Source organism: Hylaeus volcanicus, chromosome 2 (genome assembly GCF_026283585.1).
Source record: "Hylaeus volcanicus isolate JK05 chromosome 2, UHH_iyHylVolc1.0_haploid, whole genome shotgun sequence".
In the NCBI taxonomy this organism is placed as follows: Eukaryota; Metazoa; Arthropoda; class Insecta; order Hymenoptera; family Colletidae; genus Hylaeus; species Hylaeus volcanicus.
In genome coordinates this window covers 24,735,940-24,753,321 of record NC_071977.1, presented here as the reverse complement: position 1 = coordinate 24,753,321, position 17,382 = coordinate 24,735,940, and the positions used below count along the sequence as shown (strand labels likewise).

At 41.5% G+C, this 17,382-nt stretch overlaps 1 protein-coding gene across 1 annotated transcript in view; it reads left to right on the top strand.

Moving 5' to 3' along the window:
* The window catches only part of LOC128872235 (dexamethasone-induced Ras-related protein 1), a 54,319-nt gene that overhangs the window by 22,424 nt on the left and 14,513 nt on the right, over positions 1–17,382 (top strand). The window contains exons 2-3 of the mRNA XM_054114699.1: positions 9,276–9,562; positions 12,861–13,018. Of these exons, the coding sequence (XP_053970674.1) occupies positions 9,519–9,562; positions 12,861–13,018 (202 nt within the window). The 5' untranslated portion in view covers positions 9,276–9,518. The remainder of the gene's footprint in view (positions 1–9,275; positions 9,563–12,860; positions 13,019–17,382) is intronic.

Genomic DNA, 17,382 nt, shown 5'->3' with positions numbered 1-17,382 from the left:
TATCATCCGAGCGTTCCGCATTATCGACATAGCAGTCTGCGTTATCGTCCGAGCGCTCTGCATTATCGACAGAGTAATCTGCATTATCGACCGATGGTTCTGCATTATCGACAGAGTAATCTGCATTATCGACCGAGCGTTCTGCATTATCGACAGAGTAATCTGCATTATCGACCGAGCACTCATAAATTCATAAATTTTTGTATCTGTGATCATTGCGAAAACCTCTCCGGTAGTAAAATGTAAGGGGTTTCATCGATTTCATCGGTTTCAGGCCAAACATTCGTGAAATAGTACGTTTTTTGCGATAAAAAGTGATATAACGTGGTAAAAAATAAAACAAGAACAAATGTTTTGTTATGGGACCAAATGGCAAATGCTCTTTCAGATGCAAGAAGTTTCAATCTGATTGGTCCATCCGTCTCGGAGTAAGAAGCAAGACAATGTTTCTGTTTAAAAAATAAACGGGTAAAAAATGACAAATCACAAAATGTTTCTTTTACGCGACCAACGGGAAGAAATATTCGACAAGATGCAAGAGGTTTCACTCCGATTCATCAAGCCATCTCGACGTAATCGATGAACAGACATTAAAAAAAAGAAAAAAAAAACATACATGTCGAATTGAGTAACCTCCTTCTTTTCGAAGTCGGTTAAAAACAGGACGATGCTCGGATATTCGACATTTCGAGTATGTTCATAAAGCTGAAACATAACAAGCATCGTTCGAATTTATCGAACGAAACGAAGCATTGCAACTGGATATATCTGGACCAGTCGCGCGTGGCATCCAATTCCAAAACGAGTCGAAAGTTCATACATTCGCGAAGACTAATTGGGAAACTGACAATAACACAGCGATAGTTGAACACGATAATTTATTGGCTATCCTGCTGAACGTAATAGCTGACGAGAATATATGTAACTAGTATGTTCCACAGTCAACCATAACGAATAAGTAGGGGTTGAAAATACATTGTCGTACTCTTATTTATTTACGTTAAAATCCATATACAACAGATACTCCTGTATTGCTTAATAATATTACAAATGCTTGGGTATAACTCCGAATAAGTAAAGGAAATATAAAAGTAAAATAAAAATTCGCAAATTAATTAATTCAATTTGACGTTAAACAGTCGAGGGGTTTAAAAGGGGGTTCAAGATGTAAAACGAGCGTTTACCACTCTCAAAACCGAGCGAGAAGTGTTCACTCAACGTAGATCGATATCCATGCAAAAGTTAGAAGTCTCTCTCCCGAGCTTCATCTTCAACCGGAGTACCAGCACTTTTGCGTCCCTCCGAGATCTCTCTCAGGGAACGCAAATTTTCGTTTCCCAATTTCAAATGTAGGACGGTCGATTCTCTGCCAATCTTGCGGGTCTGTCTGCAAATTTTAGCGTCTTTTCGCGATTCGACGGAGCCGAACGAAGTTTTCGTAGAATCCAACGTAGCAACTTAGAATCCTGCATCTGTTCTAAATCGAAGTATTCGACGCGATCGACGTCTCTGAATTCGTAACACTCGAATGTCGGATAGCTGCCCCAATCTACGATGACAAAGGGGTTTAAAGTACGGAATCCAGTCATTGTCTCCCGCGTCCGACGACAATCCGAGCCTTTTAATGAAACACGAAACAATCGTGACAGTCGTTAGAACAGGATCCTCGGAGGGAACGGCGGAATGCGCGAGGGAAGTGCTGTAACGAGGAAAAGAAGAAAAAAATGGATCGGAAAGGGTAAAGGCCCGAAGCAATTCGCGAGACTTGGTCGGGGGGATAAGAACAAATTTATTTAAGAACCCCCTGGCTGGTGCAGGGGTTGCTCTGGTAAACTTTAATTCTGTTCTCTTTAAGCAAACGTATCCACCTAGCCAGTTCTCTGTTTCAGAGATACCCTCCTTTTTTTTTGCTTCTATGCTCGGCAACAAGCCGCTCACGAGGTCAGTAGTCGGCGACCCTTCGAGATTAAATTTCGAGGAAAAAGTTGATGGACCGGAAGATTTTCTTTTTTCAAGTCGGGGCCCCCCCCCCCCCTCTCATCCCGTGCTCGGGTACCACTCTTCCGAATTGCAGCGAAAATATTTTCGATATTTATCCTACACTGGCTATCCCTGAACGTGGGGTCTATTTTGCCCATCGTATTCGAAATGAATGCATCTTCTAAAGTGCACCTAACTACCCTTTTCGATGATTTAACTTAAACTAACAAAAGTACGTATATATTTCAATGGAGGCAGGTCACGTGCTCCGCTCACGCGTTGCCATCTCGCTTATTCTCGGCCCTGAATTCGAAATAAATGAATTACCTTAGCACTCGCGCTGTGGTTATCCACAGAACTCGAGTGAGTACGATTGAAAGAATTGGCTCCATCTCTCGTAACCGCCCCCCCCCCCCACCCCCCACCACCACCACCACCCAAAAAAAACCAGTCGCAACGCTTCATCGGATCCACTCCGTATACTTTCTCGTTCGAGGTGTCCAGAGAAGACTTGGACCTTTCGCAACAAGAAAAAAGAGCAATCTATCATACAAGTGGGTTCTGATGTTAATTAAAATTTCTTGCGGCCGCCGTGGACACGGTGGTTCATTCGCGACGTGGTCGCGCAACGCGAGTGCCATTAATCATCGGGAGTATAAGAAAACTGGTAGATGGTAGCCAAGGGGAGGCGGTCGTTCTTAAATAATTCTTCAATCTGTTCACCATAACTTCGAGGGCGTGATCCCATCGTAAAATTCGTCGAAGCAGAAACGAAATTGGTTGGATAAACTGCGACCACTCGGGAAATCGCAATGACCCCTCGATCGGGACCAAAGCGGATAATAAATCCATAGACTTTTATTGGTGGTTCGCAGCGGTGCATTCGTCTCTCGCTTAACGTTCAAATATTTACAACGCAGGAGTGCATCGGCCGATTTAAGCTTTCTTTAACGCGACAATCATAAAAAAACATCGATGTCCCGATGTCCCGAGCAGCATAATGGAATGTTTAATAATTTCAGTCCCGACTAGCCCACCATCGTAACGTCTCGTTCCATTATTCATGGGACACCTTCTGAGACGTTCTGGCAGTTAAAATCGCAAAATTTATCGCATTCATTTACGAAGGTGTAACCGTCCTTTTCCGGTTAAAAATTAAAATATTTAAATTATCTCCGAGGACTATGCTCCGAATACTCTAGAAGCTCGACAGACGTGACTTTGAAAATTTTATAACATCCAGACGGATGTCACCCCTTAACCGTTTAAACAGATTCTACAAGCTGTCACGAAACGTGGTCTTATCAGAGGGGAAGAAGAATCGAATCTGAGGTTCCGATTGGAGGCGTTAATGGAAAATTCAAGTCGTGTCAGGGAAGTTTCCAGGAGAATGGCTTGAAATTTATCAGACACTCCCCGAGACTGTTTCGTTCCTGACTCAGCTTTCGAGCAGAATTTTGAGCTCGAAGGAAGCAACACGTAGGTAGCAATGCTGCCAATAGTAGACTGATGTAGATAATCCAATTATTGCCACCTCAAGAGGCTGGACTCTCGGTTACACGTTTCACGAGTTTTACGAAGTTTTCCATCGCGCTTCCTATGATATTTTACGGAGGATAAGTGAGTTTTTACATTTATTTTCTACTTATCGTGTTACTAGAAAGTCCTCTAGGCAGCCTCTCTTTTTTCCGATGTTGCACGTAACGAGATTTCGTGCCAGTCTCATTTACGGTGAATGTAAAGCACCGTAAACATCCGCGCACCCGGTTTCATTAGTACGTTCTAGCAAACGTAATGAAGAATTCATGCGAAAGAGTGCACTATGAGCGTGCACGGACGGAGATTACAACTATTTTATTCTGATTCTGCGCGTTACAAAATTACGCCATGTTTCACTATAGCGACTTTGATCTTTTCTTGTATTTTCTTGTTGGATGTATGCTTTGCCTGAAGGCTACCATGGTTTTGTTAGCGTTCTAATCGATAAGGATACCTAGCAGGCCTTTCTTTTCGACTCTGTGACGTTCAGAGATCGGTTGAGAAGTTTATATATAGGAATCGGAGGTGGATCATGTAAGGTAAGGTATTGCTACCTTGCTTTTGTCTTCTCTCGGCCCAAACGAAGCAAATAAATTTTCCTTTTAAATTCAGTCTCCCAAAAGGGATGCATCGCTCAGGCGTTCGTGATTAGCTAATTGAAAAGCTTCCCGTGCATTTGTTACACAAAGCCCCCGGTGTTGTGCAATTCTCGCTCATCGAAGAAGTAATTATCGGAACGAAACACGTATTGGTAAATATTTGCCCGAGAACGATCGATTTTTACGTAATAACTTTCATCCTCGTCACGTGGGAATGCGCGCACGCGCTGCATTTAAAATAACAGATCGAACAAGAGAAACGGCAGTTGTTGCCATCATAATGCCATTGTTCGAATCCTTTCTCCAGAAAATGGATTCTTCTATATAATTCGCCCCGATCCGTGCAGCTGATTCGTTTCCGAAACGAAATTTTTTTCTATTCGTTTGAAAAGTGACGTCGTCTGTCGTCGATTTGTATGAATCTTTTCTTTCTGCAGAAACGACTGAATGCAACGAACACGCCTTTTGTTTTTAAACAGACAAAAATTCAATCCTATTAATAGCGTAATTTCTGTTTGTGAAAACGAGTCGGAATTGGCAGGCCATCGATGCGTTGAAAGCTTAGACCGCTAGAGGTTGATCATCGCGCGTTGGAACTCCGGTTATGGTTTGCGGTAGGCAACGACGTCCGCCGATACTGCTGTTCCGCGTTGCCCACGATAACACGGTCCGTCGGCGAATCACGCACCACTTGAATTATTTATAGTTACAATTTATTCCGACGCATGTGTCACATGGAGTCTAGTTCGAAGCGATCGATGAGCGTCGTAACACGAAAACGTTCTCTCGTCGAATGCTTTGACGCCACGAAATGTGTCCGCGAAGGTTCCAAAAATCCGTCAAGGAGCTTCTGCGCTCGTTACGTGTAATTGCACGCTCTGTTCGAGCACGATTCTTGCGCTGCATTATTAAACACACCGGGAATCGGACTCGATCAAATTTTTGCGTTATCTCGGGGATTCGATTGCGACTAGATCGTATTTTCATTAATTAATGCAGTTACGGACGAATAAAGAGTCTCGACTAAGGCATCTGTAATTTCGCGGGTTTGCATAAACGAACGGTAGGAATTTTATCGCGCTCATTACTCGGGAAACTGGGACGAATTCACGCAAGTGTTGCTAACGGTACACGGGGTGCGTGAAAGTGTGAACGATAAATATTTTAGGGGTGAAGTAATTTCTCCTACGTCAGAGCATGGATGATAAGGGCCTAGGGTGGAAATTGAACAAGGTTTGGGGTTTAAAGCAACGACGATCGTACGCTATCGGAAGGGTACTCGCGATTCTTTTAACTGAAAAGTAAATTCTTTTAAGTAGGGGAAATTCCACACACTGGAATTTAACTGGAAGCACTTTAAGTTAAACGTCTGTTTTTACTTTTCACTTAAAAATCTCCGCCTGTTACATTAAACGAAAGTTTCCTCTGTTGAAAGGTATCGGCTACCATTTATTTGCAGTCCCTTTGAACACAATCTTTAGAATGACGAATAGCTTTTCATCTTTGATCCGATCGGCAACGTACGTGATACGAATAAAAAAAGAAAGCTCGCTGAAATCGATTCGAGAGAACGCGTTCTATGTAACACGACGTAGGCGTCGAAAAAAAAACGATGATGTCCTACATAATTTTTTACGCTGTCGTTGGTCGCGTCACGGAGACCAGAGGGTGGAACGATAAGCCTAAGAGGGAACCCATCTCCCACGGACCCAGGCGTGCATGGGCCAAGATGGTAAAACGCTCTGCGCTTTAAAATGCTTTGACCTTACGTGGGTGGTCCAGAAGAGATAAGCAAAATTTTTGTCTCGATGACAGAAACTTGGATAAGGTATTTGCTCGATAAAAAGTACACTAACTCGTTTTTCTGGTGCATTATTTGTTTCATGAAAAATACAATTAGAATTATGAAATTAAATTGTCTACGAATAAAGGCTGAGTAAATGTTGGATAGAGTACAATTTTGCCACGGTACACAACGGAATCGTTGATAACGTTTTAAGTCTGTTAGATCACTCCCCTCGCGTTTTCATTTTTCGAACGAAATCGTTGTATTCTTCTTTTGACTATGGGGACGTATAATCTTCAGCTTTTCGCTGCATAATCCGCTTTCAAATGAAATTCTGCGTTTACTCGCGGATGACCGAGAAGGAAATTGCGTTCGCGGTGTTATAGCGTTAAAAAAAAAGTTGCTTGAAGATGAGACACAAAACACAATGTAAGCAGCACGACCTATGGAAAAGCATTGACTTTTTACGTTTGCGTGCTGCAGTTGATGGTTCTTCGTTGATTAAAAATAATGTATACACCTAGATATTTGTATTTCGAAAATGGCCTATGGCTCGACGTCCAAACGTAGACGAATCGAAGTTTATTATACTTGAAGTGACTCCGAATGTGAGTTCATATTAAATGGTCGAACTTAATCGCGTAAAATATTTGGTTGTGAATTATTCCCGTCGTTCTGCGTTGTATGGCCACAGCGCGGGTAATTATTGAAATTGACGGAAACGATGTGTGCGCGCAGCATCGATAATTGTGTCTCCAGATTAGCGAGCATCGAATAAAGCGTTATTATTGCAATATGCCGACGGATGCGCGTTAACTGTCTCTCTAGATAAATAATAGAAATATATATCAAACGGGATTACGGAAGAATATCAAAAGGCGAAGTAAATGGCATAATTGTAGAGCTTAAATCGCGTTGAATAAAATTCAACGAAATATTTGAAAAATACGGTTCGAGTGACGTAACTGACGAATTGTAATGGTATTTCGTCAAGTACATTCCAGCGTGCCTTTGTGCCTCGCAATCTCTGTGTTGTAATCAAATGTACCATGAACTCAGAGTTTTTCGAATTTTAAAACTGTTTTCCAGAAAAATAAACAATTCAACAAATGACATTTTAACAAGTTTTATTTAATTTAAATTATTTCAAATTTTTCAGTTTAAACTTCCTACGCGCAGTTCGCAAATATTAACGCTGAACAAAAAATATCTATAAAATGCTTTTCGAAGAGGGGCTTTGGGATTTCGTTTTTTTTATAAAACACAGGTGGTACGGAATACACTCAATAGTTTCATTTTGAATAAAGGTATACGGAATTACAATAAAATATGGAAAATAGAGGTCGAAATGTAATAAACAATATCTACGTTTAACTTACAAAATAATTTATTACAGAAAAAGCCGTAAATCGTGTTTCTTATTAGCGATTGCACGAAGAAAAAATTCTTTTACATTTATCGTAGCAAGTGAAAGAAAGCCATGAAATTTGTCGTGATTTCCAGTAGTAGCGAAGTACGATTTCTCTTACGCACGCTCGTTCGCATGCGTGTAAAGCATAAAAATTTGTCACATCAGATCTAACGAGATCTCACACCGAGAATTTACTCCTGCAGATATCTCTGGGATATCCAGTGGACTCTTGAATCACGTGCATCGAAAGGAGTCGGATCACGTTCTGTATTAATATCTGTTTGATTCGGAATGTCGTCTTTAACGAATACGCGGAACTTCTGAATTCGAGGAAAACAATTGCCCTGATTCTAACGGTATATGATCAAATTGCAAAATCTACAGAAAAAATGAAAAAAGTAAATTATAATGATAAATTTAATAAAAAAATTAAATGAATATTCAATCGAACTATTCGTGTCCATTTTCGTCTCGGGTGAACTTTCGACCAACTGTTGCAATAAAATGATATAAACATGTTTCTATTTTTCAATTCATCTTTGCAGCGGAGAAAATAACTTATTTAAATTCTACGCGTATTTTTTCATGCAAACGTATTATTGCTTAATTTATATACAATGGAAGAATTCCCGATGAATAATCATTATGTCTCTTAATCGACAGTCAGGAATAGATTGCTTCAATCATTCCGGATTTAAAATAAATTTATTTGCTACAATTGGTATACGAGACCGTTTCAAAACAAATACAAAAATTACGAAACCAAACGTGCGCAAGAGAGTTTCGCCTTTCACTTTATTTTACATTGGAGAAGTTTTGTAACGATTTGATTTGTTTACTACTGCTCTGAAGGCAATCGTAGACTCTCAAAATTTAAAGGTTTTATTTCGCAGAAAACCATTTACCGAGCTGGCAATATTAATTTCGTTTCATTTTCGTTGGTTTCCAATAGTGTCTAATTTTCTTTGATATACATTATTTACGTATCCGTTTGTCGCCAAAAAATTCAATTTGTAACGATGGAAACCTACGGAACGTGTATTAATTTTTCTCTAAGTTGGTACGCGTCGCGACAGAAATTATTCGCAGGTGAGTATACAATAAGCTCGTTGTACCGCGGGTAATGCTCTTACCTCTTCGTTTTAGTTAAGTCGGATTTCAACGAATCCGTGGCGTAAATAAACGGAACTCTGCTCGGCGTTCACTCCGGATGAACCAGCAATTAATCCAGCGTGAAATAATTTTCCTCCCGTTTCGTTCTTCGTTCCTCGTCAAGCTCGCGTCTCGCTTCGTCGCTTCGTTATTCGGCCGAGAATTTTCCTTCTTGCGTGCGAAATGAACGAAACACTTTCGCCTTAATGAAAAATATTCCACCTCGTTGTTGCGTCGCGACGCGGGCCGTCATTCACAAAACAGAGGGATGAAACGAGAAATCGCTGGCAACGTGGACGTTTGTCGCGTCCAACGTGAACAGAGCACCGAATAGTTCGAAAACTCTTTCGCTCGAGGAAGCGACTAACGAATCGAGGTTTCATATCGATGCGCGCGACCTGGGGCCGTATTATGCGATGAATCTGAAAAAATATCAGAATTGGTCAGTGTCCTTTGCCGCGCAAAAAGGATCCCCCAGGTACTCGAAACGTGCAACCCCGGCAAAAAGCTTTTCGGTCAAACGAATAGCGACGCAAGAATGTGAGAACAGAAGAAATTATTTACATGTACACGTTGCAGATGGAAATACCACTGTACACTTGTAACAAAAAATCGAATGGAAATGTTACATCTTATTCGAGGAACGAACACGAGAAAAATGTGACAGGTCTGTTACTCGCTTAAAAAGCATGGGACTATCTTTTTGCTGTTACTATTACTAGGTTCTAGAGATGACTGAATACCAAGAATGAGCTCGCTGATAGCTCGTTTTAGAACATTTCTATAGAAAACGAACCATTTGTTTCAGCTGGAGGCGTGCAGTCGACTTCTGTGCTGCGTGCAGAGGCTCCGCAGAAGCGGAAGTGCAGGGGAAGACGTCGAGCAGCGGCTCAACAGGGGTCGAAGGGGCGCACAGGCGGGCCCCGAGCTGGAGGGCCCCTCAGGCTCGGAGGATGGCATCCTCCCTATACCCGTCAGCCCTAGTCCTGCATCCACGTCCTCGCAGGAAGATGCCTGCAAGCCGCCGCCGCGAAATTGCTATCGTCTCGTTATGCTCGGTAGCGCGCGGGTCGGGAAAACCGCCATTGTAGCACGGTAATTATATATCCAGCGCGTCCCATCTCACCTTTCATCAGATTTACCTCTGCATGTCACTGTTTCCTGGCTAAAGCACTCGCCATATGCTTGAAATCGCAAAAGCACGAGTTTCCAGCTACGGACACAATCCAGAAGGACTCTATATCCACGCGTGTTAGGTTATACACGCGATCCTTGTTCTTTTCGTTTGCTAGCGATTACCACATGATAAATCATAAATGAATTAATTAGTTGATCAATGGAACAATCAGAAATATTAATAGTCTGGAAAGTGGAACAACGAGAATCGATAGCAGCGGGTTGCTTCTTTTGCTTGATAATACTCGAATAAGTTTTTGTTAAATGTCACATTATGTTGAAATTTTTAATCGTATCAGAAGATCCCGATCTTCCTATTGCACCCTTCAGCCCCATGATATCATCTCGTATTATGCTGATACATCGAAACAAAGTTAGGTTAGCCGTCGTATTACATGAATTTGGAATGACTTTCAAATTAGCTAATCAGAGTTCAAAACAGTCTTCGTGGAAGTCTGATTCGTAGTACGTAGTAGTACGTAGTACGTACAAGGCGGGCAGATTGATGAAGGTCCACGAACGTCAGAAGCAGACTTTTGGGGTACGGGCTACGGACGAATGAAGCGGTTAGAATCGATTAACGGGATTAAGAATGTTACGGTTGATACCGTTTGAGACTTATGGTTCCACGGCGCGTAGTTTCCCAGGATGTTCCGCTGGTAATGCAGGGATAGATCCATTAGGGCATCCTAGCTGATTAGGACTGTAATTGGTTATTGATGAACTGTGACGTCAGTATGAACATCCTTAGATTGACTACCGTAAGGTGTCCGCCAATGTCGATGCTTACAAAATTTACCAATGCAAGCAATAAACAGTATCATACAATTAATCCTATAAATATTCGTTCCCTCTATGTCTATCGAAGCAGTTTGACTAAATTAAATAATAGTTTTAATATTACCAAATAAACTTTTCAAGCTTATACGTGTATATATTTATATATATATCAACATATTTATATAAGCATACAGTTGGAATCATCAAACCTGCTATTTAATTTAAGCAAATTTCTTCAATAGACATAGAGGCTGCAAATATTTATGAGACTGACTGTTCATAAATATACAATAATAAAATTCGTAATTCCATTTAGAGATTAAACGCAAGTGTTGCAATTCGTAGAATTACTCTATTCCCAGTGTCGACACCCACTCTTCGTGTCTTCGCTTCTAACTACAGTTTGCCTCGGTTTGTACCTATACTCGCTATGCATAGTTAAATATTTTGTCGAACCAATAGAGATCAATTGGCTGTTCCCTACTATGAATCAAGCCCGAATATATCGATTCACTTCCGTCCCCGAAACCATAAAAGCTTTCAACAGGGTGATATTTTTAACCTCGATAAAGGGTAGGAGACAACTGGCAAACGCCTGGCGACAGACAACGTGTGTCACTGATTCTGCGGAATGTGTCGCGTCTATATTGAATTTTGTCGAAAATCCCGTCAGTTTAATCAAATGTTCCGCAACGTTCGCGATGCGTTCGCTCCACCCATCCGCAGGGACTCGTTCTGCTTCGAAGCTTTCACAGATAATATTCTCATATATATTTCTGACGTGGCTCAAAAGAACGAGATTTTTCGACCGAACTTTGCCCAGACCTCTTCGGAGATACCACTGCAATTAAAATAGATATCTAAAGTAACGTTCAAAGAAAAAATTAGGAATAATATAAGTAAATAAAAATTTGTTACTTTTTTATATTAAGTTGCTTTATGGAATCAATCGTATTCCTTTGTTTGTGTACTTTATGCGGCATCATGATAACTGCAGTTGTAATTCTGAATCTGCGAGCGAAACGCGGTAATCTTAGTAACAATCCATGCAACGCTGGATGGATATAATGTGCGTCCCATTGTCTCGGTGTTCATCAATCAGCACGTGTACCGACGTGTTTCGAGGCAAAGTTGCTAATGGACCCGCGGTACTAGTACGCACAGTTTCGCGTCCAATTTGCCCGATGATTTCATCAACCACCGCGATCGTCTTACATTTCGCAAGCTTCCACGCCTAATTTTCATTCGAAAGTTTATAGCGATGGACGCTGGCCACGAGTTAGGAACTCCAATCGAGCGAAAAACGCGTTCGCGCTGCGTCATTCTCGCTCGATGGAGTACCTACTAATTGCGTTTCGCGAGCAGTTGCGCGAAAGCTTTTCCATCGTCGATCAGCGAGGATAGTTTCAACTCGACTAGACAAAAATACGTTGTAACAAATTCATTGTGCACGCTGCTCGCTTTGCATGGTCCTCCTCTCTTAGGATTCGTCAACTGAAGAGAATAATTAATACATTTCGCACAGAGTCTTTAGTTCTCTGCAATTAGTTTGATTATATCGATATTCACAGCGGAAAACACCACGTGCGTTTTAATTTTTATCTTTCGTTATTTACTTTGGGTTTCCGCGTACCGAAGAGGATTGGTCATTCGGTTGAAAATATTATGGGATATCCGATATTAAATATTGTGTTCACCATGCGAAAACTAAACGTCTAAAAACAAACTGTATACCGCAATTATTGACGTTTCGTGGGTTGGGAATTTTCGACGAACCGTGTGGAAAATGTTTGCACAATGTCGGAAAATGCTTGGCTCGAGAGGATCGCAGAAAATTCGTGTACGCGTATTCGTAGCAAAACGTCCAGCGCGGTCGGTCGTCGAAGCGGGTTTCGCTTCTGGAACCCGCATGGTTCGATCGCTGCTAATGGGACAAACAATTTAATTCCATGCGAAATCGGATCTGCGGTGTTGGTATTAGTGTGTCGCGTTTGTCGTACGAGTTGTCGAGTTCGCTAGGATCGAGATATTAGTTTAATAAGGGAGGGTTGCCTAAATCCGACAACCACTCGAACACTGTCTAAAATTATAACGATAATTATAAACGATAACGCTCGTCATTTCTCTATTCCAAATTCTATTGAAATTGCTTGTATATTCTTTTGTAATGATGGTGATCTTTCACGAAAGATAATGTATTAGGTTGTCCTGAAAGTTTCTTTCGCGAGTTGCACTTAATTATTTTATGTGGTCGTGTTTATATAAATAGACAATCTAATTTCATAGATATTCATGTTGTAACAGTAATGGAGCAAAATGAATCGTGCACAATTCAGTAATGTAACATAAAACATAAAATATTGTGCATGTATTACTTATTAATAAAGCGAAAGAAACTTTTGGGCCAACCTAATAAAAAGGAGTGCTTTTGATTTAGATTTTTGTCCAACAAATTCGATGAAAGTTATACACCGACCATCGAGGACTTCCACCGAAAACTGTACAGGATTAGAGGAGAGGTCCATCAGCTTGACGTTCTTGACACGAGCGGGAACCATCCGTTTCCCGCTATGCGACGATTATCCTTCTTAACAGGTAAGTCTGTCAGCTTTAATCTATAGAAACGATCGCACGGTGCGAGGATTGAAAGATAACGTATCACCGCTTGCATCGAACTGCTCAGTTTAGAAGTCAGTATGCCCTCCCGAACCGCGCTTTTCTTTTTGCTTAAAATAAACGAATGTAGGTCGTTCCATTTCAAAATAATCACCTTTTGATCTCACCGTCGAGAATTTTTGTGAAATTGAAATACGATGTAGCTCGCCTAAAATTACAGGAAGTTTAATTCATCGTTTTCTTTTTGCTTTTTACATCTAAAAAATACGATTTTACGATTCGTACCTAGTCGAGCGAAAACGCGCACTACCTGCGAATGGATTTTTAACTTCAATCGGTTTGGCTAGCCATCGAATCGACTCGTTATTTCCTTTTTTACTTTTATCGGGAAGGATTGGCTTTTCGAACTGAATTTTCGTTTGGACGGAAAAGTCGTCTTTGGAGCGGAGAAAATTGTAAGCGGTATAGGTGTATTTCTTGAAACTTTTTGCGCAAAGTAAAGTTAACTCTGTACAAGAAACACGCTTATACTTTTTCGAATTTTTCATGAAAAAATTCATTCCTAGAGCACGTTCCCGTTTACATCGACTACTCAGCCCCATGATTGTGCGTGATTTATATCGTGCTTCAATTCCCCAACGGAATCCCTGACATTCGACTATAAAAACTGATCGATTTGGCGAGAAATAACCCCTGCACGATCATCGTGACCGCGCATAAGTGAGATTAACGTGCTTCATTTGAGAGTTAATGCATAAATTTGATCTTTCATTCCCTCACGGTTGATCCAAATCGTGAATCCCAAACAGTAAGTGTCGCTGAGTAGGGGAGATTACGATGGATTCCCTGAATCCAATTCGAAATTTGATTTTTCCCTCGAAGTCTACGGTTGGGCTACGTTTTCTCAACTTTCGTCGTTCGAAAGACAATTAAAACTCGAGCTACACAAGCGTTAACGTTAGACTTGGAATTTCGAGTAGACTTTTCAGGATTTTATTGCTCTGCCAAGAGTTTAATTCAAATTGATTTTCCCGGTTTCTCTGCCACCTCTGGACGGCTTTCCTCGTAGCGTTTCTCGTTCGTTCCACCCAGAAATTTCACTCGTCCTTCTCATTTCCCGTTTTCCGTGTCTCCCAAATGAAGATTGCCCGCTTTCCATCGCGGCGCGGTTCACATCAACTCACCGTTTGTCGCTGATACGTCAACTGCGAGTACCACAAACAGAAACTCCGTGCCACGAACGGTCACCATCGCGTTCAATTGCGAACCGTCTCCGCCTTCGGGCTGAAAGCCATTTGCTTGTGTTTCCCGTTTGACGGTTATTGCACAACTGTTTCGTGATACGCGAGCTACTCCCCTGAGAGATAACACTCGTGTCCGCGAGAAACACTTGGACGGCACCATTCGTGTTCGTAAATGTTGATGGAGATTTCGTAAATTATTTATGTTTACCCTGGCGACTGGGTAAAGTTAACGATACAAGCACGGGAATCGTCTATAACGGCACGTTTCCATTAAACAGAAATGCCACTTTGACGCCGACATGACAGAGGATGTCGTTGCGAAATTTTAATGTCACCAAGAATTGAACACAACTCCAGCCATCGAGCATTTATTATTTATCGTTGTTCTCGACCTCGTTGTTGGTTATATTAATATATTACATCGATGAAACATCAATTTAGTATCCGAGTTAATTATCCAGACATCATTATTTACTTAGAAACGAGGGTGGATATCACACTTGCATCGTTGTAAAAGAACAAAGTGTTGTATCTACGACCGATAGACCGTATCACTGGATTGGATATTTTCCTGCATCGGTATTTTCCATCCGCATTTGAAAATGAGCTATACCTTGTCCCAGTTTCTGCCCAGTTCCGGTATTTCCCGCAAAAAGCTCAACTTCCGTGTGCAAATATTGACGCCACGCGTCTCACACAGAATTGCAGAGGAACGATGAAAACGTGGCGTGCATCGGCGAGCATGCCACGTATAGCCGTTGTTGCTGGTGGATTTTTATACCCATTTGGAACGAGCCACAGCGAACGGAATCCCACTCGAAAAATAGTAACGATGTGGGCGTATCGCGGAAGGAAAGGTAGAACAATCCTGGATTAAGGAGGAACGTGCAGAGATTAGGAAAATTCCGATCAAGACTTTCCTCGTATTTCATCCTGTCGAGACACTCCCCTAAAATTGTTCGCTCTCGTAGTCGAGCATTTGTTAATCCATCTTTTCGCGAACCCTACAGAGGTATAACGCGCCATTGAGCCTTGCGTGGTTAACCCTTAGCAGTTCCATGTCGAGCGAGGCTCGACAAAAATGTATTCAAATCGAAAAGTATGGACCGCAAAAGGGGAAAAAGATCGATAATCTCGTGAAAAGACGGATTTAGCTGAGAATCGATTCGCGATCGAACATTCCACTACTGCTGCCAGCGACTGGAATTTACGTGGTAGCGATATTTCGGGAGGCATTGGGGGTCAATCGAGCATGGTCGAAATTCGCTGGAACTCCGTGGAAGCGAGTCAGGCGTGGTATCGAAGAAAGGCTACTCAACAAGTTGTGGATGGTGACTTTAACAAGAAGGGGTGAATGCGGACGGGATCGAACGCTGATACGAGAGCCATGGGTAGCATGCTGAAACGTGTTTACTCGACAAAGATGTGATTCACGAGCTCCCGAGTGACGTCGTCGTCTCGATGAAACGTGGGCGACGATTCTGAATGGAGCAAGGCTATTAGGATCAAAGTCGAGTTTGATAGATATCAGATGTCTGTTAGGTAACCTCGTTTTTATTATCTTATCGCTATCGTGGCAATTTTTTTTGTAAATAACGATAAATTTGTATATAAGCTAGGTGTGCATTCGTTACTCTCGTTGTTTGTTGAAAAATCACTGGAATGGTTTTACAAACAAAAAACAGACTCGCAACGCGGTGTCTCACTTCAACACTCTGGAAAAATGCATTTCCATCACGCGTGTCGCACGTGACTGACAGACGGTAAATAGGTGCCAGTAAGTGATGGTATGCGTAAGGGTATCGATCATTCGATTTTGAACTACGCACACGCATCACGTGTTCCGCGTACACTGCGCAACCACGTGAAATACTATAAAAAAGGAATATTACACGAGTCGTTCATCCTTTCAACGGAAAAGTATTGGACTCGAAAGTAACGTTTAGAATCCACGTTGTGGTAAAAGATAAAAAATGAAAATACATGATGTCGCGGTATCGTAAACCTGATGGAGTCGCGAATACAGGCAATGGTCACAAGTGTATAGCTCTTGGCACGAACACACGCGTGCAAAACACGCTGTAATGGACTTCGATGTGAGTGATGTCATCAACTGTCACCATCCGATGGCGTATAGACGACAGTTTATTTCCTGGAACTTTCCATCCGCAATTTCTCGGAGTCTGCGTCTCTTTGGTCTTAAACAGCTACCGCCAATATAGCAAAAATGGATCATATACCTAAGATAGTAGATAACTCATTGGAACGACTGTTAAAAAAAATAGAGATTAGAATTTTCGTATGGAGACTTTTCAAACAACCTGAGTCATATTTATTTGTTATAGGGATGCGTCGGGCGATTTAAACGATTCAACCGTTTAAATCGGCACAGGTGTTTGCATTTTATGAATCGTTCACCATTGACTAAATATCCAAACCTAACGCTGCGAATCAACAGCAATTAACTACATTCGTGTAAACGCTTCTTTGGCCAGATGAGAGGGAAATTAAAATTAGCAAACACGAGCCAGTTCGTAACATTAGCGTTAGATCCGTGCCACGAAGCCGCGATTTTCCAGGTTCAATTTAACATTCTCGTTTTTAAGCATCATTCGCTCGTGATTAATGAAAATGTTCCAAGGGGAACGTTTATCTGCTCGTGAAATATCATCCAAGACGCTGAACGCCCTGTTTCACAGTGAATTTCCGTGATTATTGCGCGTAACTAATTACCAGCTTCAGCGCTCGTAGCCCTGTAATAAATAACGTTTAACAAACGCACGAACGACTGTGCAGCTTGTCGCTCCATCCGCGAAGAGATTAAAGCGTATCGCTTCAAACCAGACCCGAGCAGTATTTCATTCGAATAATACGTGATGAATAAAAAAAATCTTTATTTCATCGTGAAATTCAGATTGTAATTTTTGTTGGACGAATAATTCATTCGAGATTGTTGATTTATTTATAACTTCGCCACCGTCTCCCATGCGAAACTAATGTTCTCGGATCTGGAATGCTCGGGCGAAATCTATGGAAACTTCTCGCTGGAATATTGATCCACGCTGAAAAAATATCCCTGGAAATCAACGGATTGCGGAA